General features: G+C 46.0%; 1 protein-coding gene across 1 annotated transcript in view; it reads right to left on the bottom strand.

The window, feature by feature from the left end:
* LOC135540100 (plexin-A2-like) overlaps positions 1-25,808 on the bottom strand; it is a 79,696-nt gene that overhangs the window by 36,014 nt on the left and 17,874 nt on the right. Inside the window, exons 2-4 of the mRNA XM_064966470.1 lie at positions 12,657-13,979; positions 11,428-11,610; positions 3,720-3,854 (exon numbers count right to left, since the gene is read on the bottom strand). Coding sequence (XP_064822542.1) covers positions 3,720-3,854; positions 11,428-11,610; positions 12,657-13,871 — 1,533 coding nt within the window. The 5' untranslated portion in view covers positions 13,872-13,979. The remainder of the gene's footprint in view (positions 1-3,719; positions 3,855-11,427; positions 11,611-12,656; positions 13,980-25,808) is intronic.

The raw sequence follows: 25,808 nt of genomic DNA, 5'->3' as shown, positions 1-25,808 counted from the left end.
ATTATGTGTACTGTATGTGCATGATGATGTGACATTTCACCTGGGTTATAGCTATTGCCTTCAGGTTGATTATACTGATCAAGAGGAGAATTCATTATCTAATGTTTCCCCCAAAAAAATGTACTCTTGAAAATGAAGTTACACACAAAACAGGCAAATGTGAAACCGGGAGATGAGGATTTCACATTTTACAGCATAGCACTTTGAGAGGTTGCCTTATAGCCAATACAAGTTGTATTCCCTCTGAGTGATTAACTGTAATAACACTTTGTCACGCCCTGACCTTAGTTATCTTTGTTTTCTTTATTATTTTGGTTAGGTCAGGGTGTGACGAGGGTGGTACGTGTGTGTCCGGTCTAGGTTTTTTTGTATATCTATGGGGTTTGGTACATCTAGGTATATGTAGGTCTATGGTGGCCTGAATTGGTTCCCAATCAGAGACAGCTGTTTATCGTTGTCTCTGATTGGGGATCCTATTTAGGTTCCCATTTCCCATTTTGTTTTTGTGGGTTATTGTCTATGGTTAGTTTCATGTCAGCACTCGTTATATGTAGCGTCACGGTTGTTGTTTTGTATAGTTTAGTTCAGTGTTCTCTTTCATTAAAGAGGAATGTATTCATATCACGCTGCGCCTTGGTCTCCTCGTTATGACGACCGTGACACGCTTGTTATGGTGCAGCTTTAAACCTCTGGCCCCATGATGTAGACCAGGGATAGGCAACTGGTGGCATGCTGGCCGACTAATTTTTTTATATATCAGTAGAAGTCGGAAGTTTACATACACTTAGGTTGGAGTCATTAAAACTCGTTTTTCAACCACTCCACAAATTTCTCGTTAACAAACTAGTTTTGGCAAGTCGGTCAGGACATCTACTTTGTGAATGACAAGTCATTTTTCCAACAATTGTTTACAGACAGATTATTATTTTGTATCACAATTCCAGTGGGTCAGAAGTTTACATACACAAAGTTGACTGTGCCTTTAAACAGCTTGGAAAATTCCAGAAAATGATGTCATGGCTTTAGAAGCTTCTCATAGGCTAATTGACATCATTTGAGTCAATTGGAGGTGTACCTGTGGATGTATTTCAAGGCCTACCTTCAAACTCAGTGCCTCTTTGCTTGACATCATGGGAAAATCAAAAAACAATCAGCCAAGACCAAGAACATACTAATTGAGTGTATGTAAACTTCTGACCCACTGGAAATGTGATGAAGGAAATGAAAGCTGATATAAATCATTCTCTCTACTATTATTCTGACATTTCACATTATTTTAATGTGATCCTAACTGACCTAATACAGGGAATTTTTACTAGGATTAAATGTCAGAAATTGTGAAAAGCTGAGTTTAAATGTATTTGGCTAAGGTTTATGTAAACGTCTGACTTTAACTGTATGTACAGTGCCTTGCGAAAGTATTCGCCCCCCCTTGAACTTTGCGACCTTTTGCCACATTTCAGGCTTCAAACATAAAGATATAAAACTGTATTTTTTTGTGAAGAATCAACAACAGGTGGGACACAATCATGAAGTGGAACGACATTTATTGGATATTTCAAACTTTTTTAACAAATCAAAAACGGAAAAATTGGGTGTGCAAAATTATTGTTAAATATCAGGTATCCTATGGAGAGGAGAAGGGCCACAGTCTGGTTTCAGTCAACAGATAAGGTAGGACAGCCGTGAGTTGGGGAGGAGTGAGAAATTTGGGCCGAGGTCAGGTCAGATGAAGTGAGACAGAACAGTCACCACTAAAGTCCTGTCTAGCAATAGATGCCCAGATGTGCAAGGAGGAGACTCAGCATAAGAGGAAGGTATATGTGCTTGTGTAAACATGTCTGTCTTGTACAGCTGTGTGACCCAGTGGGTGAATAAACTTGGTTTGAGTTTTACTAGTCATCTGTGAGTTGTACTCTGGCAAAATGAGTAGAATTGCAGGGAATTAACTTTAGAACAAAAATGTGTTTTCTCTTTGCTGTCACGAAAGGGGCACCTCACATGTTTTGCACGCGAAGTGGAGATGCCACTGCGGCCCCTCATGAGTTCTGTTTTTTTGTGGCCACCAGCCCCATCAAAGTTGCCCATCCCTGATGTAGACCATTACAATTCAATAGAGAGTGTGTCTGTTTGGACAATACTTCTCCACGTGAAGCAGGGATAGATCTTTCAATAAATAATCAACCCGAGGACATCAAACAGAAACTATTACACACAGTCACACACTCACTCCATTCCTCTCCACTCTGCATCATCATGCTTGCCCTGTGTGCTGCGCTGCGCTCGGCAGGAGAAAGAGAGGCTCATTGTTATTCTGAGAAGGTCGCCTGATCTCAGCCAAATCGGTCTGTGCCTCGCTCCTCATTCCACATCATTTCTCTATTGTTTGGCTCAGAGAAATCCCCAAATCCCCCTACTCTGGCATCGGCTGGAAAAGCAGGAAATCTGAGAGAGCAGCCCAGCAAGCTCCTCTCCTCCTGGAATTCCTCTCTAAAACTCTAGGAAGGCCTGATTGAAATGAGAGGGAGAAAGTATTTTCACCTTCCTGGTTCTTAAGGGCCAAAAGCCACAAGCAGTCGGTATGGTTCCAATATTAGGAGAGAGAGAGTGCATGGCCATGGCCTGGTTTGTTGGTTACATGTGTCCATGTTCTCATAATACAGACAAAATGGGGAGACTATCTCCTTGAAGGGAGAATATGTCTGTCCTTGAACAACCAAGGCTCATCAATAAGTGATGTCTTGTCTCTTCCTGACCATCACACTCCAGGAAGTGCTGCCTTGATTTGTATCAAGAGACACTTCTGTACAATGCCTGTGCCCGTTTCTCTCTCATTTCTTAAAAACCTTATTTGAGCCTTCACATGACGTTTATAGGATATTTCCAGACACATTTAACTAATTTATGCTGCCTGTATTGTCCAAACACCCGCTGCCTCCTTGTCCTTCAGTTTAGTTTAAAAATACATTCCAACAGTCGGGAGACAAGTGAGTTTAGCAATGATAGCAGGGCTTTTGGTCGCACTGAAATCTAATCCCATTACACAGTGCCATGTGACTGAGCCTGAATAATCACTTGAGTTAAAAGTGATTACCACTGTTCCCTCTTATCTCCCAATGAGTCCAGAGGACTTCAGCCAACGACAAGTGCTCTGCTAGCTGATGTGGTGCTTGTCCAACTGGAGAACACCATATGACACCTACAAATCAAGGAAATGTCTCTAATGGTTTTCTATGGGATGTGTGTAGCATAGTTTAAGATGCATGGAAGTCGTATGGTTTTCTATTGGATGCGTGAGGCATGTATGATGCATGTTAGTCGTAGTCGGTGCACATAGGTGAGTAATTAGAGCATGTGTCCTTCTGTCTGAACATGCCCTGCATATCTTACACACAACCCCAACATGGAGTTTACATATAATATGAGAGATACATATAAAAAAGTAGTACCACGATGTGAAGGAGAGCACAATTTCAAATATTTCTGATATTTGCTTGAGTTCCAATTAATCTTTACTTTTTCGATTATTGTGGTAATATTGTGATATTATACACATAACCCTCAGCCCAAATAATGTTGGCTAGTCATAAATTAATTTGTTATTTTCATCACAACTCTAAACCCATGAAGTACATACATCATTGCATTCATATTCACAGGAAAGGATCTTGTTAACTTATAAACATTTCTGTTACAGTAGGGAATGGGAGATTCCTCACCTGATTGTCAGACATGATGTAGAGAGAGTTGCGGTCCAGAGAGAAGGCCATGTCTCGGAGGATAGGACCACCTTCTGTCATCACGGTCAGGGTCTCATACTGCCCCCCGCCCTCAGGAGACCCATCCACTCGGACCTGGAGGACAGAGAGACAGACATAGGGCTGGTCAACTACATCTGTATGCTTGACAATAAAATAGTGACGGTTTTGACCAAACAAACCTATGGAGTACTGTACTCTTAGCTCAGCTTTGTAATGTTTGTCCCTACTCCAGGATTAGTTCATTATGTTACCGGTGATGGCATGTTTCTGGCTGGTTTTCAATTAAACCAGACTAAAGATTAATTTAACTTTGGCACAACTTTAAACCACCATCTTTTGGGGTGCATTAAAAGCATGTTTGTGGATAGGCACACACATACAAACAGAGAATTGGATTCCCTTCCCCAACCCCTTTCTGTCCATTTTCATCAATACACATTTTCCTCATTAGTAGGTGATATCAAAAAATCTGAATGACTTCATACAGTAACAGTACATTATTATCACATCTGAAAATGTACATTGATATACCCTGCGTCTTAAAAGACAACAATAAATTGGACAACTGAGAAAAAAGATCCTCATTAGCTATACTATCTCCAGTTTAATGGTTGCTTAGAATTCAGCATGATAATATCAACTGGCTGATTAAACCTATGTAACTGCTGTGAAGTGGAAATGCTTTCTCATATTAAGAAGATACTCATCTAAAGGCAGAATGACAGGAGACTTTGCAGAGGGATAGACAATTAGGGGGCAGATGTAAAAAGCCCATAATAAACTACATATCCTCCATTCTGGTTATCTGGACAGTACAAATCTGTAGCACCAAAATCAGGTTGGACTGCAGCAAATCTCCCTGCATGCCAGGCCAGTGCACACAGCCACTGGCAGGCCCACAACACTCTCTCATTAGACACAGCAGGAATCAATAGAAACTGATTACATGATTGGATCCCCTGGGCTCAAAAACAGCACCAATTAATCAACCTTTCCACCTTCCATTCAGCAGCCCTCTCCTAAAGGCTGGGGTCCCCACCATAAAGATAGAGGAATATAGAGAAAAACACCTCATGGACTGAGATGGGAGAATTCTACCGGCAAAATATCTTCTGTGACAAAGAGACCAAAGCCTGGCAAGCAGCCCCAGCGCTGCAGTCATTTAGGGACACGGTCAGGGGATTCTATCAGAAGGACCATTAGGATCACAGTGTCCACTCTGCTCCGTTTGTCATTTAACCAGCTCTGTCCACCATTGATTTGACACTGTCATCCCCCTAACCAGTCACTCAATAGAAAGTTGTATCCAGTAAAGCCTCTGTAACTCTTCATCTATTTTGTGGTTCCCTGCCCCCTCATCCTCTGTCTCTCTTACCACAATCCCACGCAAGGTGGAGTCAGCTTTCATTCCATTTCACACACTCTCTATTTCATTCACAGAAACCAGCGCTTGTATGAGTTCCACTTGCAAAACCTGATTGGAAAATAAAACCGAAATTGCCCAGAGAGATATTGTGCCAGTGGTATTAAGCTGGGCATTAGGAAGTTGACCAGAAGCAACCACAGTGAACAAGGTCCAATTTATTATCTCAGGGGAAATAGTGACTATTTGACTGGCCCAGAGTTTGATTTCAGTCCATTTATACATGAGTTTATAATCTAAAACAGGGTTGCTTGGGCTTTGGCCCTGTGGGACTACATCAGGTCCTCAATCTCTCTTAAGCCTCACAGTTCGTAATGAGAGGAGGACCGTTTAATTGGTTTTATAATGAGCCTGCTGGTAGCTGCTGAGATGTGCACAGTATCTGAAAGCTGTCATAGTTCAGCCAGAGTTTCTGGTAGAAGTAATGTACATGATGAAAAGTGACTAGTTTACAAAGATCAACTCATGCCTGCTACCCCTTCAACCTTAGCCATGTAATAATGAAAATGTTTTGTAAATGAGTAGGAAATATCATTCAAGGTCCAGAACATATGACCAAAAACCCCCACAAATAAAGTAATTTCATGGGTCTTAGAGTATGTGCACAAAATAATTTTTATCTTCCTTCGTAGGCAGTCTGTTTTACTGAATAGAAAGGTTACTAATGCTTTGGCTAAATGCCCTTTTCTAATCTAGTGTTTCTGATGTCTTTCTTTAAATGTCCAAACTGTAACCTAACGTTACAAGAGGGAATACAACGGTTTGTTTTCTTTCCCGATACCGACAGGGGGAGTTCTGTAGCACCAAGATCATCTTAAAGGCCAACATTGGATACAAACAAGAAAGTAAAATAACCTGACAAATACGTTTTAGAATGTCATATGACCCCATACACTCTTAGTAAGGAATTAATACAATGCTCTTTTAGCATGGTTTGCTGCATCTCTCAGTGGTAGCTTGTTGTGATTCCATCCTTTAAAGAGATTCTCCGGTACTTTTGTATAATTTTTAGCCAGTAGTTCTGAAAGTAGCATTCATGAGCCAAAGGTGGTCCTGAAATTTGCATACTACATCACATACAGTACCAGTCAAAAGTTTGGACACCTACTCATTCAAGGGTTTTTCTTTATTTTTTACTATGTTCTACACATTTGGCATCATGTAGTAACCAAAAAAGGTGTTAAACAAATCAAAATATATTTTATATTTGAGATTCTTCAAAGTAGCCACCCTATGCCTTGATGACAGTTTTGCACACGCTTTGTATTCTCTCAACCAGCTTCATGAGGTAGTCACCTGGAATGCATTTCAATTAACAGGTGTGCCTTGTTAAAAGTTATTTTTGTGGAATTTATTTCCTTCTTAATGTGTTTGAGCCAATCAGTTGTGTTGTGACAAGGTAGGAGTGGAATACAGAAGATAGCCCTATTTGGTAAAAGACCAAGTCCATATTATGGCAAGAACAGCTCAAATAAGGACAGAGAAATGACAGTCCATAATTACTTTAAGACATGAAGGTAAGTCAATGTGGAAAATGTCAAGGACTTTGAAAGTTTGTTCAAGTGCAGTCACAAAAACCATCAAGCACTATGATAAAACGGTCTCTCATGAGGACCGCCACAGGAAAGGAAGACCCAGAGTTACCTCTGCTGCAGAGGATAAGTTCATTAGAGTTAACTGCACCTCAGATTGCAGCCCAAATAAATGCTTCACAGAGTTCAGGTAACAGACACATCTCAACATCAGCTGTTCAGCAGAGACTGCATGAATCAGGCCTTCATGGTCGAATTGCTGCAAAGAAACCACTACTAAAGAACACCAATAAGAAGAAAATACTTGCTTGGGCAAAGAAACATAAGCAATGGACATTAGACCGGTGGAAATCTGTCCGTTGGTCTGATGAGTCCAAATTTGAGATTTTGGTTCCAACCGCTCTTTCTTTGTGAGATGCAGAGTAGGTGAACGGATGATCTCCGCATGTGTGGTTCCCACCGTGAAGCGTGGAGGAGGTGTGATGGGGTGGGGGTGCTTTGCTGGTGACACTGTGATTTATTTAGAATTCAAGATATACTAAACCAGCATGGCTACCATAGCATTCTGCAGTGATACACCATCCCATCTGGTTTGCACTTAGTGGTACTATCATTTGTTTTTCAACAGGACAATGACCCAAAACACACCTCCAGGCTGTGTAAGGGCTATTTTACCAAAAAGGAGAGTGATGGATTGCTGCATCAGATGACCTGGCCTCCCCAATCCCCCAACCTCAACCAAATTGAGATGGTTTGGGTTGAGTCGGACCGCAGAGTAAAGTAAAGGGTAGTTTGAAAGTTGCCAGACAGCTTCCTGGACCCACATCACAACATGTTCTTACATTTCTCTCCCTTTAAATATTGCCATATGGAATTGATTATGAGATTATTGTGATCAATGAAGCAATTTGGGAGGGTTCTAAAAGAGATAAACATTACTGTACATAAATGTTCCTTCTAGCTTTCCATTTCCCTGGAAGTTGGTAAGAAAGATGATCAGTTCACAGTACATGTCTTTGGCCTGCCAATCCCACTAAATGTGACCAGATGTGACTAGCATGGGCGAAGTGTGTTAAGTCTATCTATCATACCATATGGATAATAGACTTGGAGCACTCTTCAGCTAGCCTATCCATTTTAGTCTATGATCATTACAGTCTCCCTTATTCCTTTGCCCCAGATACAGTATGGTAGAAAGGACACTCTAGCAACAAAGATTCATAACATTTTCAAACATCTTTTTTTCTTTTTTTTCAAACGTCTTTCTAAGAGAATAAAAATACAATGACATAAGGCCAGTACGTCTGGCAGCCTTCAGGGTTGAGTGGCTGTGTGTTTGGGCAGATTCTAACTGACAGACTGGAGAGTGGACATTGATTAGCCCATATCCATCATGACTTTGCCTGAATGCTGATGAAGCGGAGTGTGTGTCTGTCCTGCGAAGACAGGATGGTGCTGCAGTGCCTAATGAAAGGGGGACGTGTTTAGTGAGAGCCAAATAGGTGGATGTCTGTATTACACCCCTGCACTAATCAGTCAGACATGACATCACTGCTACTAAGAGAGCTGTATTGATTCCTAGCATAGAACAAGCTGTATGTTAGCAAATGCTATTACCAAACATGATTACTACTATGATGAATGCACTCTAAGTGTGTGTGTGTGTGTGTGTGTGTGTGTGTGTGTGTGTGTGTGTGTGTGTGTGTGTGTGTGTGTGTGTGTGTGTGTGTGTGTGTGTGTGTGTGTGTGTGTGTGTGTGTGTGTGTGTGTGTGTGTGTGTGTGTGTGTGTGTGTGTGTGTGTGTGTGTGTGTGTGTGCTCGTCTGATAAAGAAAATAAAAACATACAGCAGTGTTGGCCCAAAGGAATAGGACATTTTCTGAATGATCCTTGAGGTTTTCCCTAAATCCCTGAAGTTAACATTCTACATTATGCCTAGCTTCCAAGGCCACATACCACAGTTTCTACTACGTAACCAGAGACTCATCTAACTGACCTCAGGTGAGGTGACAGGTGATGGCGCCGATGGGTAGGGCTGCTGTCTTATCAGCCCTCAACTAATCATACTACGTATTTTGATTTGTTTTTTTGCGTTGTTCGTAATTTGTTTTGTACATAATGTTGCTGCTACCGTCTCCTATGACCGAAAAGAGCTTCTAAACATCAGAACTGGGATTGCTCACCTCAAACTGGACAAAGAGTTTTTCTTGGAGATTCGCTGGAGAAGGAAACAGAGATTGAGGCAAAAGAGGACCAGGACCTTGTGAGGACCAGGTGATGAGTGGATAATCTGCCCTTGCCCTCCATTCTGCTAGCTAATGTTCAAGAAGTAAAAATAAATTGGATGAACTGAAAGCACGTATATCCTACCAACAGGACATTAAAAACTGTCATATTTTAAGCTTCACCGAGTCGTGGATGAACGACGACATTAAGAACATAGAGCTGGTAGGTTATACACTCTGTTGGAAAGACAGAACAGCAGCCTCTGGTAAGACATGGGGCGGGGCCTATGCATTTATGTAAAAACAGTTGGTGCACGATATCTAAGGAAGTCTCAAAGTTTTGCTCGCCTGAGGTTGAGTATCTTATGATAAGCTGTAGACCACACTATTTACCCAGAGAGTTTTCATCTGTATTTTTCGTAACTGTCTACATACCACCACAGAGCAAGGTTGGAATTAAAACCGCACTAAATGAGCTGTATTCCGCCATAAGCAAACAGGAAAACGCTCATCCAGAGGCGGTGATCCTAGTGGCTGGTGACTTTAACGCAGGAAAACTTAAATCAGTTTTACCGAATTTCTATCAATATGTTAAATGTGCAACCAGAGGGAAAAGATCTACACCACCTCTACTCCACACACAGACGCATACAAAGCTCTCCCTCGCCCTCCATTTGGCAAATCTAACCATAACTCTATCCTCCTGATTCCTGCTTACATTTTTGCAAAAATGTAAGCAGGAAGCACTCGGTCTATAAAAAAGTGGCCAGATGAAGCAGATGCTATACTACAGGACTGTTTTGCTAGCACAGAATGGAATATGTTCCGGGATTCGTCCGATGTCATTGAGGAGTACACCACATCAGTCACTGGCGTTATCAAGTGCATCGAGGACGTTTTTTTTTTTTACCTTTATTTTTCTAGGCAAGTCAGTTAAGAACAAATTCTTATTTTTAATGACGGCCTAGGAACAGTGGGTTAACTGCCTGTTCAGGGGCAGAACAAAAGATTTGTAGTTCGGGGATTTGAACTTGCAAGCTTTTGGCTACTAGTCCAACACTCTAACCACTAGGCTACCCTGCCACCCCAGTGACTGTATGTACATACCCCAGGCAACATTCGCACTGAGCTAAAGGGTAGAGCTGCCGCTTTGTGTGTGTGTTGTGTGTGTGTGTGTGTGTGTGTGTGTGTGTGTGTGTGTGTGTGTGTGTGTGTGTGTGTGTGTGTGTGTGTGTGTGTGTGTGTGTGTGTACGGGTGCCTTTGCATGCATGCTCATGGGTGTGTACTAAGTACAGCATATGTTTAAATATCCTACTGCAAGCAGAACTCAAGGGAAGCAGAGTATATAAACGTAGACATGCCATCAGTAAATGTTGTCACTTTAATGCTATGTAGATAATAATTTGTAGTGAACGGTCTATCTACTGTGAAGATTTCTGTATTGAGACTACTGTTCACAGCATGCAGTTAAATTTAGCCTCAAACATACCTTCCTTGCCAGTCGTCCTCCTGTCTGAGATTCTGTACTAATCCCTTCAATCACCAAATATCTCCTTCCGGTCCACTGTGAAGTCATGTTTTTGAAAAGCTTGAATCGTTTAGATATACTTTCGAGAGTTTCCTCAGTTGGAAACTGGCTACTTTCTGCACACGGTTAGTGTGAACCGGTGTGACTTGACACAACACTGGTCAAACAAGATGTATCTACAAACAAAACGGAGTTAAATGGTTCCAGTCTGCCGTGAAATGTTCATCCATGTATATGGGTAAGAGTAGCTACATTTTCAGATTTAAGTTTCTAATTAAGTCAGAAAGTAATTTTTATTGCAAATGAAAGTGTACTGTTAGTTAGCTAGCGAATGTTAGCTAGACAAGTGTGTCAAGTAAGCATCATCTAATAATTATAAAATAGATCTAAATTATTTTCAGCAAAAGACATGACAAAAACACACTTTTTACTATACTACAGTATTTAATTTGCATATACCCTGCCCATTCCCCTCCTCCATATCCCAATTTGTGCAACCCATAAGTGAGAAACCTACAGTACATGCCATGTGTAGACCATATATTGTATTATAGAAAAGAGCAGAAGCTCTGAACTATGCGTTCAGACCTACCTACCTACAGGTTATGGAAAATGTGCTCTTTTAGTATTTCTCAATTAGGTTTCCTCAAGGAGAAAACCTTCACTGCTAGGCCAAAGATAATAAAACAAAAACACTATAGTAAATATTACAGTCCACAAAAACACTACAGTATACTACAATCCATAAAAACACTACAATAATTGCTATAGTATATACTACAATTTTAATTTACTACAGTAGTTGTACTATAGTTAACTGTACATACTATAGTATAGTCCCTGAAATACTACAGTATTTACTGTAGTGAAAAAACACAACAGTGAATATGAGTATTTATACCATAGTATATTATAATATTTTTCATGTGGGTGTGGAGAAAGAATCGCCCATGCTCACCTTCTTCAGTCTGCCACTCCTGGTTCCAATAAAGGCCACGCTGTAGCCATTATAGACGTAGGAGATGACAGAGGTCAGCCTGTCTCTGGTCTCAGTATACACCGTCAGGCCAGCTACCAGCTGGGAGCCCCCAAGGGGCTGGTTGATATCCAGCCCACAGAAGTGATCATCGATAGGCACAGGCTGCAGAGAGAGATGGGGGAAGACAGGGAGAGATGGGTGAGACAGAGAGCAAGAGAATGAGAGTAAGAAATCTCAAAAAGACTGCTGTAAAAATCCTTACATATTTGCTACACACAATTACCATGGTTTTCAAGGCCGCAACTTCAAAAGTTATTGGGGCTGTTACATTTGTAAACAATGCCAGGACAGTGTGTTTGTTGAGCAGTTTAATTGCTCATGGCAAACAGGAGAACACCATGTGTTTTGTTACGGTTTCTGTGATTTAAATCGCTTGATCTGACATCACACAAATACACAGTCCCAGAGATGTCAGGTTTTGATTTAGCATCAGAGAGGCTCGCATGCTAAGCAGTCCTGTTACATCTAGCACAACCCACCTCAAACATCCACTAATGGCCTGTCAGACGGAATAGAAATCTCGCTTTTTAGGGCAACACATTTGTACTTTCATTTCCTGCACCTCTCGAGAGTATCTATTCTGCTTTCTTCTGCACTGGAACAGATGGATGACATGGGTAAGAGGCAGTATATGACTATTAGCAAAATAGGATCTTGGAGGCAATGGTGGAATCAAAGTGGTTGGGTGAGAGTTGCTGAATAACAACCTTGATGGATGTCCTTGTTACCGTTTTCTGAACGCTGACAGCCTCATATCATACAGAGTTACAGTCACAAATGGAAAGAGAGAGAGTGAGAGAGAAAGAGAGAGAGAGCCTGAGCCTCTAAATGGAATCTAAGCGACATACAAAACTCCTCTGATTAGCATTGTACATTCATCTCCCCCACTTACTCTGCTGCTCTTTTGGAATATAGAAACGGTGAATGGGATTCTTCAGTGGGATTCTGGCTACTGTTAGTGTAATCAAGGCTGTGGGGTAATCAAAGCTTCAAAAATTACATTCTCTAACCTGTCAGCTCCACTGTCTGAATAATGTGTATGTATGCCACATCAGAGGAGCCAATGCTGGTTGGCCCCAGGCTAGCTGGATGTTAATTAAGGGACTGGATGCAGAGCCCTCTTCAGGGGTTTAGCTACAGGTACCTACCGCCTTGGTGCACTGCACGTCCTTTCCCAGCAGCCAGTGCAATTCCAGGTTGCCCTCTCCCTGGTAGCAGGACTGCAGGCGCTCTTTAATGCGGGCGTTGACGTCTCGGATGGTAAAGATGCACAGGGCGGAGTTGTCCAGAGGCTTGTGGTACTGCTTCTGACCCTTGGTGAACACAGCAAAGAGGATGTCATCCTGGGCACTGATGTTCAAGGACCTGGCCAACACCTTCCCTGCCTTAGACAGGTGGGCAGCCTGTAGGAGGCGATACTCCTCTCTCTTATGTACACAGCCCACTGGCAAAGACACATAAGAGTGGAACTTCCTGTCCCCTTTGCAGAGGCGTATGATGCGGGTTGTGTAGAACAGGTCACCAGGGGAACTGCCAGCTGGCATCCCATTCTCTGGGGTCTCTGGCTGCACGGTCAGGAAGTAGACAAAGTTCCCGCTGGCGAAGCCATAAATGTAGTAGATGTCAAAGCGCGGGACCAGAGCTAGCGTGTCAGAGGGGATCTTAATGAGAGAGGAGACAAAGTCTGTGTGGAGCTCATAGTCCAGCATGGCAGAGGACTCTGGGTCGCGGGGCAGCTTACGGCTGGAGATGGTGGGGAAATAGTCCTGCTTCCCACCCACAGCTGTGCCAATGAACAGGGTGCCGTCCTGGCCCTGTGAGGAGAGCACGATGACACCATACATGGTGCCTGTCTGGTTGACACTGGAGAGGTAATGCTCTTTCTTGTGAGTGGGCTCTACCAGGATAAACAGGTCGTCCTGTCGCATCAGCTTGCAGACTCCCTGGTAGAGGCTGCCACAGGCCAGCAGGCGGTTGTGGGAGTAGTCTATGAGCAGCAGTTTGTTAATGTTGTCAGTGGATGCCAAGGGCTCTGAGCAGGGCTGCACTATAAGAGGAGGGTAGCAGGCGTTGTTGTCGTACTCAGGACCTGTGTCGTGGGAGACCAGAAGTGTCAGGTTGGCAGACAGCTTGTAGATCCTGTTCACAGCACCGACATAGAGAACACCAGTGGTCTTGTGCACTGTCAGGTGGTTCAGGGTCCACTCTCTCCTCTCTGACTGGAAAGTGTTGACAGAATGACCTTGTCCCATTGCTAGGGAGATGGACATCATGACCAACAGCCACCACGTCAGGGGCCATGACTGCTCCTTAGTGCGGCCGCAGTAAGTGCATCCTATATCCAAACACGTCCCCATCCCCATAGGACTTCTAAGAGATGGCAAGTCCAGGCAAAATGTCTAGTGCTGTAGGGCAGGAATGAACAAGGCTGTACTCTAGTTGATATCCTCAACAATGGTCTTCACATCATCCTGAAATAGAAGATAAATAAACCGAACATGTTATAATAAACCTTTCATAAACCTTTAGCAAGGACTCATTAAACAGGGTTTTAGTCATAAAACACTTTGATTCAAATAATTATATGAATAACCTCCCTCCAATTTCACAAGGGTGACATTTTACAATGACAAGAGTTTTCCATTATAAAAGACAGGACTAAGAGATACAGGCCAGAGACAGCACAGAATCACACTGAAAAATAGCATCTTGAAACTGTTTCACCCTTGTTCTTCTGCTCTGCTTTCTCAGACACAACATACATCAATGGAACATGGAATTGCAGTAATCACTTCACAGTGTATACCTCTATCCCACTGCAATCAAGTTCTCTCTGCTTCCCCTATCTGCAGGGGCTCATATTCTCTGTGGGGTGTTTTCTCTGCTTCCCCTATCTGCAGGGGCTCATTTTCTCTGTGGGGTGTTTTCTCTGCTTTCCCTATCTGCAGGGGCTTATTTCTCTGTGAGGTATTCTCTCTGCTTCCCTATCTGGAAGGGCTCATTCTCTCTGTGAGGTGTTTCTCTGCTTCCCCTATCTGGAGGGGCTCATATTCTCTGTGAGGTGTTTTCTCTGCTTCCCCTATATGCAGGGGCTCATTCTCTCTGTGAGGTGTTCTCTCTGCTTCCCCTATCTGGAGGGGTCATTTCTCTGTGAGGTGTTCTCTCTGCTTCCCCTATCTGGAGGGGCTCATTCTCTCTGTGAGGTGTTCTCTCTGCTTCCCCTATATGCAGGGGCTCATTCTCTCTGTGAGGTGTTCTCTCTGCTTCCCCTATCTGGAGGGGCTCATTCTCTCTGTGAGGTGTTCTCTCTGCTTCCCCTATATGCAGGGGCTCATTCTCTCTGTGAGGTGTTCTCTCTGCTTTCACTATCTGGAGGGGCTCATTCTCTATGTTCTCTCTGCTTCCCCTATATGCAGGGGCTCATTCTCTCTGTGAGGTGTTCTCTCTGCTTTCACTATCTGCAGGGGCTCATTCTCTCTGTGAGGTGTTGCTTCCCCTATCTGCAGGGGCCCTTTCCTCTGCTTCCCCTATCTGCAGGGGCTCATTCTCTCTGTGAGGTGTTCTCTCTGCTTCCCTATCTGGAGGGGTTCATTCTCTCTGTGAGGTGTTCTCTCTGCTTCCCCTATCTGCAGGGGTTCATTCTCTCTGTGAGGTGTTTTCTCTGCTTCCCCTATCTGCAGGGGTTCATTCTCTCTATCTGAGGTGTTCTGTGAGGTGTTCTCTCTGCTTCCCCTATATGCAGGGGCTCATTCTCTCTGTGAGGTGTTCTCTCTGCTTCCCCTATCTGCAGGGGTTCATTCTCTCTGTGAGGTGTTCTCTCTGCTTCCCCTATCTGCAGGGGCTCATTCTCTCTGTGAGGTGTTTTCTCTGCTTCCCCTATCTGGAGGGGGTCATTCTCTCTGTGAGGTGTTCTCTCTGCTTCCCCTATATGCAGGGGCTCATTCTCTCTGTGAGGTGTTCTCTCTGCTTCCCCTATCTGCAGGGGCTCATTCTCTCTGTGAGGTGTTTTCTCTGCTTCCCCTATCTGCAGGGGCCCTTTCTCTCTGCTTCCCCTATCTGGAGGGGCTCATTCTCTCTGTGAGGTGTTCTCTCTGCTTCCCCTATCTGGAGGGGCTCATTCTCTCTGTGAGGTGTTCTCTCTGCTTCCCCTATATGCAGGGGCTCATTCTCTCTGTGAGGTGTTCTCTCTGCTTCCCCTATCTGCAGGGGCTCATTCTCTCTGTGAGGTGTTCTCTCTGCTTCCCCTATCTGCAGGGGCCCTTTCTCTCTGCTTCCCCTATCTGCAGGGGCTCATTCTTTCTGTGAGGTGTTCTCTCTGCTTCCCCTATCTGCAGGGGTTCAATCTCTCTGTGAGGTGTTCTCTCTGCTTCCCCTATCTGCAGGGGTTCATTCTCTCTGTGAGGTGTTCTCTCTGCTCCCCCTATCTGCAGGGGCTCATTCTCTCTGTGAGGTGTTCTCTCTGCTTCCCCTATCTGCAGGGGCCCTTTCTCTCTGCTTCCCCTATCTGCAGGGGCTCAAATCAAATCAAATAAAATCAAATTAATTTTATTTGTCACATACACATGGTTAGCAGATGTTAATGCGAGTGTAGCGAAATGCTTGTGCTTCCAGTTCCGACAATGCAGTAATAACCAACAAGTAATCTAACTAACAATTCCAAAACTAATATCTTATACACAGTGTAAGGGGATAAAGAATATGTACATAAAGATATGAATGAGTGATGGTGCAGAGCAGCATAGGCAAGATACAGTAGATGGTATCGAGTACAGTATATACATATGAGATGAATATGTAAACAAAGTGGCATAGTTAAAGTGGCTAGTGATACATGTATTACATAAGGGTGCAGTAGATGATAGAGTACAGTAATACGTATACATATGAGATGAATAATGTAGGGTATGTAAACATTATATTAGGTAGCATTGTTTAAAGTGGCTAGTGATATATTTTACATCCTTTCCCATCAATTCCCATTATTGAAGTGGCTGGAGTTGAGTCAGTGTGTTGGCAGCAGCCACTCAATGTTAGTGGTTGCTGTTTAACAGTCTGATGGCCTTGAGATAGAAGCTGTTTTTCAGTCTCTCGGTCCCAGCTTTGATGCACCTGTACTGACCTCGTTTTTCATCCCTTCTGGATGATAGAAGCAGGGGTGAACAGGCAGTGGCTCGGGTGGGTGTTGTCCTTGATGATCTTTATGGCCTTCCTGTAACATCGGGTGGTGTAGTTGTCCTGGAGGGCAGGTAGTTTGCCCCCGGTGATACGTTGTGCAGACCTCACTACCCTCTGGAGAGCCTTACGGTTGTGGGCGGAGCAGTTGCCGTACCAGGCGGTGATACAGCCCGCCAGGATGCTCTCGATTGTGCATCTGTAGAAGTTTGTGAGTGTTTTTGGTGACAAGCCGAATTTCTTCAGCCTCCTGAGGTTGAAGAGGCACTGCTGCGCCTTCTTCACGATGCTGTCTGTGTGAGTGAACCAATTTAGTTTGTCTGTGATGTGTATGCCGAGGAACTTAAAACTTACTACCCTCTCCACTACTGTTCCATCGATGTGGATAGGGGGGTGTTCCCTCTGCTGTTTCCTGAAGTCCACAATCATCTCCTTAGTTTTGTTGACGTTGAGTGTGAGGTTATTGTCCTGACACCACACTCCGAGGGCCCTCACCTCCTCCCTGTAGGCCGTCTCGTCGTTGTTGGTAATCAAGCCTACCACTGTTGTGTCGTCCGCAAACTTGATGATTGAGTTGGAGGCGTGCGTTGCCGCGCAGTCGTGGGTGAACAGGGAGTACAGGAGAGGGCTCAGAACGCACCCTTGTGGGGCCCCAGTGTTGAGGATCAGCGGGGTGGAGATGTTGTTGCCTACCCTCACCACCTGGGGCGGCCCGTCAGGAACTCCAGTACCCAGTTGCACAGGGCGGGGTCGAGACCCAGGGTCTCGAGCTTGATGACGAGCTTGGAGGGTACTATGGTGTTAAATGCCGAGCTGTAGTCGATGAACAGCATTCTCACATAGGTATTCCTCTTGTCCAGATGGGTTAGGGCAGTGTGCAGTGTGGTTGAGATTGCGTCGTCTGTGGACCTATTTGGGCGGTAAGCAAATTGGAGTGGGTCTAGGGTGTCAGGTAGGGTGGAGGTGATATGGTCCTTGACTAGTCTCTCAAAGCACTTCATGATGACAGAAGTGAGTGCTACGGGGCGGTAGTCGTTTAGCTCAGTTACCTTAGCTTTCTTGGGAACAGGAACAATGGTGGCCCTTTTGAAGCATGTGGGAACAGCAGACTGGTATAGGGATTGATTGAATATGTCCGTAAACACACCAGCCAGCTGGTCTGCGCAAGCTCCGAGGGCGCGGCTGGGGATGCCGTCTGGGCCTGCAGCCTTGCGATGGTTAACACGTTTAAATGTTTTACTCACCTCGGCTGCAGTGAAGGAGAGACCGCATGTTTCCGTTGCAGGCCGTGTCAGTGGCACTGTATTGTCCTCAAAGCGGGCAAAAACATTATTTAGTCTGCCTGGGAGCAAGACATCCTGGTCCGTGACTGAGCTGGATTTCATCTTGTAGTCCGTGATTGACTGTAGACCCTGCCACATACCTCTTGTGTCTGAGCCATTGAATTGAGATTCTACTTTGTCTCTATACTGACGCTTAGCTTGTTTGATAGCCTTACGGAGGGAATAGCTGCACTGTTTGTATTCGGTCATGTTACCAGTCACCTTGCTCTGATTAAAAGCAGTGGTTCGCGCTTTCAGTTTCACGCGAATGCTGCCATCAATCCACGGTTTCTGGTTTGGGAATGTTTTAATCGTTGCTATGGGAACGACATCTTCAACGCACGTTCTAATGAACTCGCACACCGAATCAGCGTATTCGTCAATGTTGTTGCCTGACGCAATACGAAACATGTCCTAGTCCACGTGATGGAAGCAGTCTTAGAGTGTGGAATCCGCTTGGTCGGACCAGCGTTGGATAGACCTCAGCGTGGGAGCTTCTTGTTTTAGTTTCTGTCTGTAGGCAGGGATCAGCAAAATGGAGTCGTGGTCAGCTTTTCCGAAAGGGGGGCAGGGCAGGGCCTTATATGCGTCGCGGAAGTTAGAATAACAGTGATCCAAGGTTTTGCCAGCCCTGGTGGCGCAATCGATATGCTGATACATTTTAGGGAGTCTTGTTTTCAGATTAGCCTTGTTAAAATCCCCAGCAACAATGAATGCAGCCTCAGGATGTATGGATTCCAGTTTGCAAAGAGTTAAATAAAGTTCATTCAGAGCCATCGATGTGTCTGCTAGGGGGGGAATATATACGGCTGTGATTATAATCGAAGAGAATTGTCTTGGTAGATAATGCGGTCTACATTTGATTGTGAGGAATTCTAAATCAGGTGAACAGAAGGATTTGAGTTCCTGGATGTTTCTGGGATCACACCACGTCTCGTTAGCTATAAGGCATACGCCCCCACCACTCTTCTTACCAGAAAGGTGTTTGTTTCTGTCGGTGCGATGTGTGGAGAAACCCGCTGGCTGCACCGCATCCGAGAGCGTCTCTCCAGTGAGCCATGTTTCCGTGAAGCAAAGAACGTTACAGTCTCTGATGTCCCTCTGGAATGCTACCCTTGCTCGGATTTCATCAACCTTGTTGTCAAGAGACTGGACATTGGCGAGAAGAATGCTAGGAAGTGGGGCACGATGTGCCCGTCTCCGTAATCTGACCAGAAGACCGCCTCGTTTCCCTCTTTTACGAAGTCGTTTTTTTGGGTCGCCGGCTGGGATCCATTCCGTTGTCCTGGTTGAAAGGCAGAACACAGGATCCGCTTTGCGAAAGTCATATTCTTGATCGTACTGATGGTGAGTTGACGCTGATCTTATATTCAGTAGTTCTTCTCGACTGTATGTACTGAAACCGAAGATGACCTGGGGTACTAATGTAAGAAATAACACGTAAAAAAAACAAAAACTGCATAGTTTCCTAGGAACCCGAAGCGAGGCGGCCATCTCTGTCGGCGCCGGAAGTTGTGCTCATTCTCTCTGTGAGGTGTTCTCTCTGCTTCCCCTATCTGGAGGGGCTCATTCTCAATGTGAGGTGTTCTCTCTGCTTCCACTATCTGGAGGGGCTCATTCTCTCTGTGAGGTGTTCTCTCCGCTTCCCCTGTCTGGAGGGGCTCATTCTCTCTGTGAGGTGTTCTCTCTGCTTCCACTATCTGCATCTGTGAGGTGTTCTCTCTGCTTCCCCTATTTGGAGGGGCTCATTCTCTGATGTGAGGTGTTCTCTTGCTTCCCTATCTGCAGGGGCTCATTCTCTCTGTGAGGTGTTCTCTCTGCTTCCCTATCTGGAGGGGCTCTCTCTGTGAGGTGTTATCTCTGCTTTACCCTATCTGGAGGGGCTCATTTCTGTGAGGTGTTCTCTCTGCTTCTCCTATTTGGAGGGGCTCATTCTGTGCTTCTCCTAGGTCATTCTCTGCTTCTCCTATCTGGAGGGGCTCATTCTCTCTGTGAGGTGTTATCTCTGCTTTCCCCTATCTGGAGGGGCTCATTCTCTCTGTGAGGTGTTCTCTCTGCTTTACCTATCTGGAGGGGCTCATTCTCTCTTGAGGTGTTCTCTCTGTCCTATTTGGAGGGGCTCATTCTCTCTGTGAGGTGTTGGAGGGGCTCATTCTCTCTGTGAGGTGTTCTCTCTGCTTCCCTGTCTGGAGGGGCTCATTCTCTCTGTGAGGTGTTCTCTCTGCTTTCCTATATCTGGAGGGGCTCATTCTCTCTGTGAGGTGTTCTCTCTGCTTTCCTATCTGGAGGGGCTCATTCTCTCTGTGAGGTGTTCTCTCTGCTTCTCCTATCTGGAGGGGCTCATTCTCTCTGTGAGGTGTTCTCTCTGCTTCTCCTATTTGGAGGGGTTCATTCTCTGTGAGGTGTGAGGGCCTCATTCTCTCTGTGAGGTGCTCTCTGCTTTACCTATCTGGAGGGGCTCATTCTCTCTGTGAGTTCTCTCTGCTTCTCCTATTTTCATTCTCTATGTGAGGTGCTTCTACCTATCTGGAGGGGCTCTGTGAGGTGTTCTCTCTGCTTCCCCTATCTGGAGGGGCTCTGTGAGGTGTTCTCTGCTTCTGCCTATCTGGAGGGGCTCATTCTCTCTGTGAGGTGTTCTCTCTGTCCCCTATCTGAGGGCTCATTCTCTCTCTCTGCTTTCCTATCTGGAGGGGCTCATTCTCTCTGTGAGGTGTTCTCTCTGCTTCCTATCTGAGGGGCTCATTCTCTCTGGAGGTGGTTCTCTCTGTGAGGTGTTCTCTCTGCTTCCCCTATCTGGAGGGGCTCATTCTCTCTGTGATTCTGCTTCCCCTATCTGGAGGGGCTCATTCTCTCTGTGAGGTGTTATCTCTGCTTTACCTATCTGGAGGGGCTCATTCTCTCTGTGAGGTGTTCTCTCTGCTTCCCCTATCTGGAGGGGCTCATTCTCTCTGTGAGGTGTTAACCTATCTGGAGGGGCTCATTCTCTCTGTGAGGTGTTCTCTCTGCTTCTCCCTATTTGGAGGGGCTCATTCTCTGTGAGGTGTTCTCTCTGCTTCCCCTATCTGGAGGGGCTCATCTCTGTGAGGTGTTATCTCTGCTTTACCTATCTGGAGGGGCTCATTCTCTCTGTGAGGTGTTCTCTCTGCTTTCCTATCTGGAGGGGCTCATGTGAGGTGTTCTCTCTGCTTCCTCCTATTCATTCTCTCTGTGAATCTGGAGGGGCTCATTCTCTGTGAGGTGTTCTCTGCTTCCCCTATCTGGAGGGGCTCATTCTCTCTGTGAGGTATTATCTCTGCTTTACCTATCTGGAGGGGCTCATTCTCTCTGTGAGGTGTTCTCTCTGCTTCTCCTATTTGGAGGGGCTCATTCTCTGTGCTTCCCCTATCTGGAGGGGCTCATTCTCTCTGTGAGGTGTTCTCTCTGCTTCTCCTATTTGGAGGGGCTCATTCTCTCTGTGAATTCTCTCTGTGAGGTGTTTCTCTGCTTCTCCTATTTGGAGGGGCTCATTCTCTATGTGAGGTAGCTTCCCCTATCTGGAGGGGTTCTCTCTGCTTCCCTGTCTGTGAGGTGTTTTCTGTTCCCCTATCTGGAGGGGCCTCATTCCCTGTGAGGTATTATCTCTGCTTTACCTATCAGGGGCTCATTCTCTCTGTGAGGTGTTCTCTCTGCTTCTCCTATTTGGAGGGGCTATTCTCTATGCGAGGTGTTCTCTCTGCTTCCCTCTATCTGGAGGGGCATTCTCTCTGTGAGTTGTTCTCTGCTTCCCCTATCTGGAGGGGCTCATTCTCTCTGTGAGGTGTTCTCTCTGCTTCCCTATCTGCAGGGGCTCATCTGTGAGGGGCTTCCCCTATCAGGGTCTCTCTCTGTGAGGTGTTATCTCTGCTTCCCTATCTGCAGGGGCTCATTCTCTCTGTGAGGTGTTCTCTGCTTCCCCTATCTGGAGGGGCTCATTCTCTCTGTGAGGTGTTATCTCTGCTTTACCTATCTGGAGGGGCTCATTCTCTCTGTGAGGTGTTCTCTCTGCTTCCCCTATCTGCAGGGGCTCATTCTCTCTGTGAGGTGTTCTCTCTGCTTCCCCTATCTGGAGGGGCTCATTCTCTCTGTGAGGTGTTCTCTCTGCTTCCCCTATCTGGAGGGGCTCATTCTCTCTGTGAGGTGTTATCTCTGCTTTACCTATCTGGAGGGGCTCATTCTCTCTGTGAGGTGTTCTCTCTGCTTCTCCTATTTGGAGGGGCTCATTCTCTATGTGAGGTGTTCTTCTGCTTCCCTATCTGGAGGGGCTCATTCTCTCTGTGAGTTGTTCTCTCTGCTTCCCCTGTCTGGAGGGGCTCATTCTCTCTGTGAGGTGTTATCTCTGCTTTACCTATCTGGAGGGGCTCATTCTCTCTGTGAGGTGTCTGCTTCTCCTATTTGCTCATTCTCTATGTGAGGTGTTCCTCTGCTTCCCTATCTGGAGGGGCTCATTCTCTCTGTGAGGTGTTATCTCTGCTTCCCTATCTGGAGGGGCTCATTCTCTCTGTGAGGTGTTCTCTCTGCTTCCTATTTGGATCTGGAGGGGCTCATTCTCTCTGTGAGGTGTTCTCTCTGCTTCCCCTATCTGGAGGGGCTCATTCTCTCTGTGAGGTGTTCTCTCTGCTTTACCTATCTGGAGGGGCTCATTCTCTCTGTGAGGTGTTCTCTCTGCTTCCCCTATCTGGAGGGGCTCATTCTCTGTGAGGATCTCTGCTTCCCTATCTGGAGGGGCTCATTCTCTGCTTCCCCTATCTGGAGGGGCTCATTCTCTCTGTGAGGTGTTATCTCTGCTTTACCTATCTGGAGGGGCTCATTCTCTCTGTGAGGTGTTCTCTGCTTCTCCTATTTGGAGGGGCTCATTCTCTATGTGAGGTGTTCTCTGCTTCCCTATCTTCTCTCTGTGAGTTGTTCTCTCTGCTTCCCCTGTCTGGAGGGGCTCATTCTCTCTGTGAGGTGTTATCTCTGCTTTACCTATCTGGAGGGGCTCATTCTCTCTGTGAGGTGTTCTCTCTGCTTCTCCTATTTGGAGGGGCTCATTCTCTATGTGAGGTGTTCTCTCTGCTTCCCCTATCTGGAGGGGCTCATTCTCTATGTGAGGTGTTCTCTCTGCTTCCCCTATCTGGAGGGGCTCATTCTCTCTGTGAGGTGTTCTCTCTGCTTCTCCTATTTGGAGGGGTTCATTCTCTCTGTGAGGTATTCTCTCTGCTTCCCCTATCTGGAGGGGCTCATTCTCTCTGTAAGGTATTATCTCTGCTTTACCTATCTGGAGGGGCTCATTCTCTCTGTGAGGTGTTCTCTCTGCTTCTCCTATTTGGAGGGGCTCATTCTCTATGTGAGGTGTTCTCTCTGCTTCCCCTATCCTCATTCTCTCTGTGAGTTGTTCTCTCTGCTTCCCCTGTCTGGAGGGGCTCATTCTCTCTGTGAGGTGTTCTCTCTGCTTCCCCTATCTGGAGGGGCTCATTCTCTCTGTGAGGTGTTATCTCTGCTTTACCTATCTGGAGGGGCTCATTCTCTCTGTGAGGTGTTCTCTCTGCTTCTCCTATTTGGAGGGGCTCATTCTCTCTGTGAGGTGTTCTCTCTGCTTCTCCTATTTGGAGGGGTTCATTCTCTCTGTGAGGTGTTCTCTCTGCTTCCCCTATCTGGAGGGCCTCATTCTCTCTGTGAGGTATTATCTCTGCTTTACCTATCTGGAGGGGCTCATTCTCTCTGTGAGGTGTTCTCTCTGCTTCTCCCTGTCTGGAGGGGCTCATTCTCTGTGAGTTGTTCTCTCTGCTTCCCTGTCTGGAGGGGCTCATTCTCTCTGTGAGGTTCTTCTATCTGCTCATTCTCTCTTCCCCTATCTGGAGGGTCTCATTTCTCTGTGAGGTGTTATCTCTGCTTCCCTATCTGCAGGGGCTCATTCTCTCTGTGAGGTGTTCTCTCTGCTTCCCCTATCTGGAGGGGCTCATTCTCTCTGTGAGGTGTTATCTCTGCTTTACCTATCTGGAGGGGCTCATTCTCTCTGTGAGGTGTTCTCTCTGCTTCCCCTATCTGCAGGGGCTCATTCTCTCTGTGAGGTGTTCTCTCTGCTTCCCCTATCTGCAGGGGCTCATTCTCTCTGTGAGGTGTTCTCTCTGCTTCCCCTATCTGGAGGGGCTCATTCTCTCTGTGAGGTGTTATCTCTGCTTTACCTATCTGGAGGGGCTCATTCTCTCTGTGAGGTGTTCTCTCTGCTTCTCCTATTTGGAGGGGCTCATTCTCTATGTGAGGTGTTCTCTCTGCTTCCCCTATCTGGAGGGGCTCATTCTCTCTGTGAGTTGTTCTCTCTGCTTCCCCTGTCTGGAGGGGCTCATTCTCTCTGTGAGGTGTTATCTCTGCTTTACCTATCTGGAGGGGCTCATTCTCTCTGTGAGGTGTTCTCTCTGCTTCTCCTATTTGGAGGGGCTCATTCTCTATGTGAGGTGTTCTCTCTGCTTCCCCTATCTGGAGGGGCTCATTCTCTATGTGAGGTGTTCTCTCTGCTTCCCCTATCTGGAGGGGCTCATTCTCTCTGTGAGTTGTTCTCTCTGCTTCTCCTATTTGGAGGGGCTCATTCTCTATGTGAGGTGTTCTGCTTCCCTATCTGGAGGGGCTCATTCTCTATGTGAGGTGTTCTCTCTGCTTCCCTATCTGCAGGGGCTAATTCTCTCTGTGAGGTGTTCTCTCTGCTTCATCTGGAGGGGCTCATTCTCTCTGTGAGGTGTTATCTCTGCTTTACCTATCTGGAGGGGCTATTTCCTGTGAGGTGTTCTCTCTGCTTCTCCTATTTGGAGGGGCTCATTCTCTCTGTGAGGTGTTCTCTCTGCTTCTCCTATTTGGAGGGGCTCATTCTCTATGTGAGGTGTTCTCTCTGCTTCCCCTATCTGGAGGGGCTCATTCTCTCTGTGAGGTGTTCTCTCTGCTTCCCCTATCTGGAGGGGCTCATTCTCTCTGTGAGGTGTTATCTCTGCTTTACCTATCTGGAGGGGCTCATTCTCTCTGTGAGGTGTTCTCTCTGCTTCTCCTATTTGGAGGGGCTCATTCTCTATGTGAGGTGTTCTCTCTGCTTCCCCTATCTGGAGGGGCTCATTCTCTCTGTGAGGTGTTCTCTCTGCTTCACCTATCTGGAGGGGCTCATTCTCTCTGTGAGGTGTTCTCTCTGCTTCCCCTATCTGGAGGGGCTCATTCTCTCTGTGAGGTGTTCTCTCTGCTTCCCCTATCTGGAGGGGCTCATTCTCTCTGTGAGGTGTTCTCTCTGCTTCCCCTATCTGGAGGGGCTCATTCTCTCTGTGAGGTGTTCTCTCTGCTTCCCCTATCTGGAGGGGCTCATTCTCTCTGTGAGGTGTTCTCTCTGCTTCTCCTATCTGGAGGGGTTCATTCTCTCTGTGAGGTGTTCTCTCTGTTCCTCTCTGCTTCTTCTCCTATCTGGAGGGGTTCATTCTCTCTGTGAGGTGTTCTCTCTGCTTCCCCTATCTGGAGGGGCTCATTCTCTCTGTGAGGTGTTCTCTGCTCTATCTGGAGGGGCTCATTCCTATCTGAGGTGTTCTCTCTGCTTCCTATCTGGAGGGGCTCATCTGTGAGGTGTTCTCTCTGCTTCTCCTATCTGGAGGGGCTGTTCTCTCTGTTCTCTCTGCTTCTCCTATCTGGAGGGGCTCATTCTCTCTGTGAGGTGTTCTCTCTGCTTCTCCTATCTCATTCTCTCTGTGAGGCGTTCTCTCTGCTTCCCCTATCTGGAGGGGTTCATTCTCTCTGTGAGGTGTTCTCTCTGCTTCCCCTATCTGGAGGGGCTCATTCTCT

The sequence above is a fragment of the Oncorhynchus masou genome, chromosome 5, assembly GCF_036934945.1.
Source record: "Oncorhynchus masou masou isolate Uvic2021 chromosome 5, UVic_Omas_1.1, whole genome shotgun sequence".
In the NCBI taxonomy this organism is placed as follows: Eukaryota; Metazoa; Chordata; class Actinopteri; order Salmoniformes; family Salmonidae; genus Oncorhynchus; species Oncorhynchus masou.
This window is presented reverse-complemented; position numbering and strand designations above follow the sequence as displayed.